Source organism: Passer montanus, unplaced genomic scaffold (assembly GCF_014805655.1).
Source record: "Passer montanus isolate IOZ18808 unplaced genomic scaffold, ASM1480565v1 scaffold67, whole genome shotgun sequence".
NCBI lineage: Eukaryota > Metazoa > Chordata > Aves > Passeriformes > Passeridae > Passer > Passer montanus.
In genome coordinates, this window is record NW_024371815.1 from 4099000 (window position 1) to 4101722 (window position 2723).

The following is a 2723-nucleotide window of genomic DNA, read 5'->3' on the forward strand; positions in this document are numbered from 1 at the left end:
TGAGGGTTTATTTGGGGTCCCACCCCTGGGAGCAGCGTGGTTTCTGAGGGAGAAGGGGGCAAAGGGGAGGGAGGGGGAGAGAGGGAGAGCCTAGGGGAGAGAAGGGCCAAGAGAGGGTCTGGTCTCCCTTGCACAGCTTGGCAGGGAGATTCCAAGTGGGCACAGAATAAGACTTGGGCCAGTGGGATTACCGAGATGTGATACTTCAGGGGAGGATCACAGGCTTGGAATAAACCTTACATTTTCGAGGGGTGAGACAGAGCATACCATTTAACTAAAATGTAACACCACACCTCAACACTGTTTTTCCCAAAAGCCTGATCACCAAGAAGGGGACGCAGCTGTGTGCAGACCCCAAAGCTGACTGGGTGCAGAAATACCTGTAGGACTTGAAGCAGTACTGACTCCTCCCTGCTGCTGCTCACCCTCTTTTCCCCCACTGCTGTCTGGCCAGCAAGCTGAGCCAGACAGGGACCAATGAAGAGGGATTCTACAACTTTTCCCTGATATCCAGCAGGAGCTAACACAGTTGACACAGAAGGTGAGGTTAGGGGTCTTCATGCACCCTGTCTGGCAGCGCACAGGACAGGGATGCTCTGGTAGCCAGCTGCAAACAACCCACTGGACCCACATTTACCCAAAAAGGCTCATTTCTGCAGAAATTAGGTATTTTGAGAGGGTCCATGATGTTATCAGTGTTTCCTGTGGCTAGTGGTTCTCACTAGCCAGGCAGCCCACTAGCAAGGGTAAGGGATAACCAGGCTCACCGGGGGAGTGTGGCACTGACACCAGCTGCCTCTGTGCCATTCCCCTCAGGGGCTGCACCTGCCAGCTGGGGGGCACCTCAGACACATCAATACTGCAAATTTCTTGCTTGACAAACATGGGATATAATCAATTCCTAAAGACCCCAACAGTGCACACTCAGAAAGCAAGCTATGAAACTTGCTACTTCCTCCTTGTTTTCCAGTGTTTAGCCTTGTTCTGGTTTCCCTCGGAACTCTGGTCAGTAAAGTTCACATCCCAGCCTGGCTCTCAGCCAACAGGTCATTGCAGCAGTAGCAGGGCTTGTGTTTGGGGTTTAGAGCCTTCCCAGCACCATGAGGGTCCCTGCAGCTGCCATGGCTGTTCTGCTCCTTGTGGCCATCTGCTCCCTGGCTCAGGCTGATCTCAGAGTCTCCTGGATTGCTTCACCTTACGAGAATAATGGTAGGTTCTCCTTCCCCAGGAGAGAGCCCCACCCCACTGATTAGACCCTCTTGTGTATGGAGGAGGCTGGGAGCAGGTGGTCATCACCAGTGCAGGGACTAAGCCTCAGAGATGGAGGTTTTCAGGGGGTGTTCCCAGAGGACACAGCACAGGTGATGGCAAATCCCCCGGGGAGCCACAGGCAGAGCCTCTGCTGTAGTGTGGGGTCTCACCAGGCCCATCTCTCTTCCCCCACATTAGCCAGAAACACCCCCTGCTGCTACTCCTACATTTCACGCCCCGTTGCACGCCGAGTGATCGTCTCTGCCTACCTGACCAGGGAAAACTGCCCAATGCCAGCTGTGGTGTAAGTACCCAACATTGCTGGGGTCCAGGGTGCACCAGCCAGGGCGGGGCCCCAAGGTGTCCAAGATCATCCATGACGGGGAAGGGCATGGACAGGGACAACCAGGGTGCTGCCAGGAGGACCTAGCAAAAGCACCCTGATGCCCTGGCTGAGTGCCTCAGTGTTGCGCTTGGAGCGTGGGGGCTCCCTGGGGAGTCCCCGGAGGGCAACACTAAGGAACACTTAAACTGAGTGTTTTTGCTGGTAACAGCCAGCAGGCGAGGAGACTCCACACAGCTCTGAGGGTGCCAATTAGATGAGGGTTTATTTGGGGTCCCACCCCTGGGAGCAGCGTGGTTTCTGAGGGAGAAGGGGGCAAAGGGGAGGGAGGGGGAGAGAGGGAGAGCCTAGGGGAGAGATGGGCCAAGAGAGGGTCTGGTCTCCCTCGCACAGCTTAGCAGGGAGATTCCAAGTGGGTGCAGAATAAGACTTGGGCCAATGGGATTACAGAGATGTGATACTTCAGGGGAGGATCACAGGCTTGGAATAAACCGTACATTTTCGAGCAGTGAGACAGAGCATACCATTTAATGAAAATGTAACACCACATCTCAACACTGTTTTTCCCAAAAGCTTGATCACCAGGAAGGGGACGCAGCTGTGTGCAGACCCCAGAGCTAACTGGGTGCAGAAATACCTGGAGGACTTGATGTTTTGGCAGTACTGACTCCTCCCTGCTGCTGCTCCAGGGCAGTGGGCTCAGCCCCCACCACGAGACTGCAATAAGACTGCTTGAGCTGCATCCTTCTTCAAAGGAAAAATTTATTACAATTGCCATACACTTGTTTAACTAAATTTTGCTTGCATAAACGCTTGGATAAAATGTTTGGCTTGTCATATCCTTTGGGTGTCTCTGAAGTCCCTGCTGGAGACCCAACATGACAGAAGTGACCCATGGGAAGCCTCTTGCCCTCCCCACTCCCTGGTTTTACTACTACCCACTGTGCAGTGCCCAATGACAGCTCCCACAGTACTTCCCTCTCTCCAGCCTGGACTCAGCTCCTGCATCCCAGCATGACCCAGACATACCTGTGGGGTGACACTGGCATCTCATCCAGTGCCATCATCATCATCTCATTTCTTGGGGCCCTGTCCACAGAGCACATCTGAAGCCCAGTAACAAACCTCC

General features: G+C 53.9%; 1 protein-coding gene across 1 annotated transcript; it reads left to right on the forward strand.

Moving 5' to 3' along the window:
- The first annotated feature begins 1091 nt into the window (after positions 1–1091).
- LOC120511595 (C-C motif chemokine 5-like) lies at positions 1092–2435 on the forward strand. Its single transcript, XM_039728893.1, has 3 exons — positions 1092–1209; positions 1450–1555; positions 2168–2435. Exons 1-3 carry the CDS (start codon positions 1101–1103, stop codon positions 2259–2261), a joined length of 309 nt encoding a protein of 102 aa, XP_039584827.1. The 5' UTR covers positions 1092–1100; the 3' UTR covers positions 2262–2435.
- The last annotated feature ends 288 nt before the right edge of the window (positions 2436–2723 follow it).

Bases quoted from the DNA above. Each gene is read 5' to 3' on its own strand.
- LOC120511595 (XM_039728893.1), top strand. From the start codon at position 1,101: ATGAGGGTCCCTGCAGCTGCCATGGCTGTTCTGCTCCTTGTGGCCATC. The intron at 1,210-1,449 runs GTAGGTTCTCCT...CCCCCACATTAG, and splicing joins TTCACCTTACGAGAATAATG to CCAGAAACACCCCCTGCTGC. The intron at 1,556-2,167 runs GTAAGTACCCAA...TTTTCCCAAAAG, and splicing joins TGCCCAATGCCAGCTGTGGT to CTTGATCACCAGGAAGGGGA.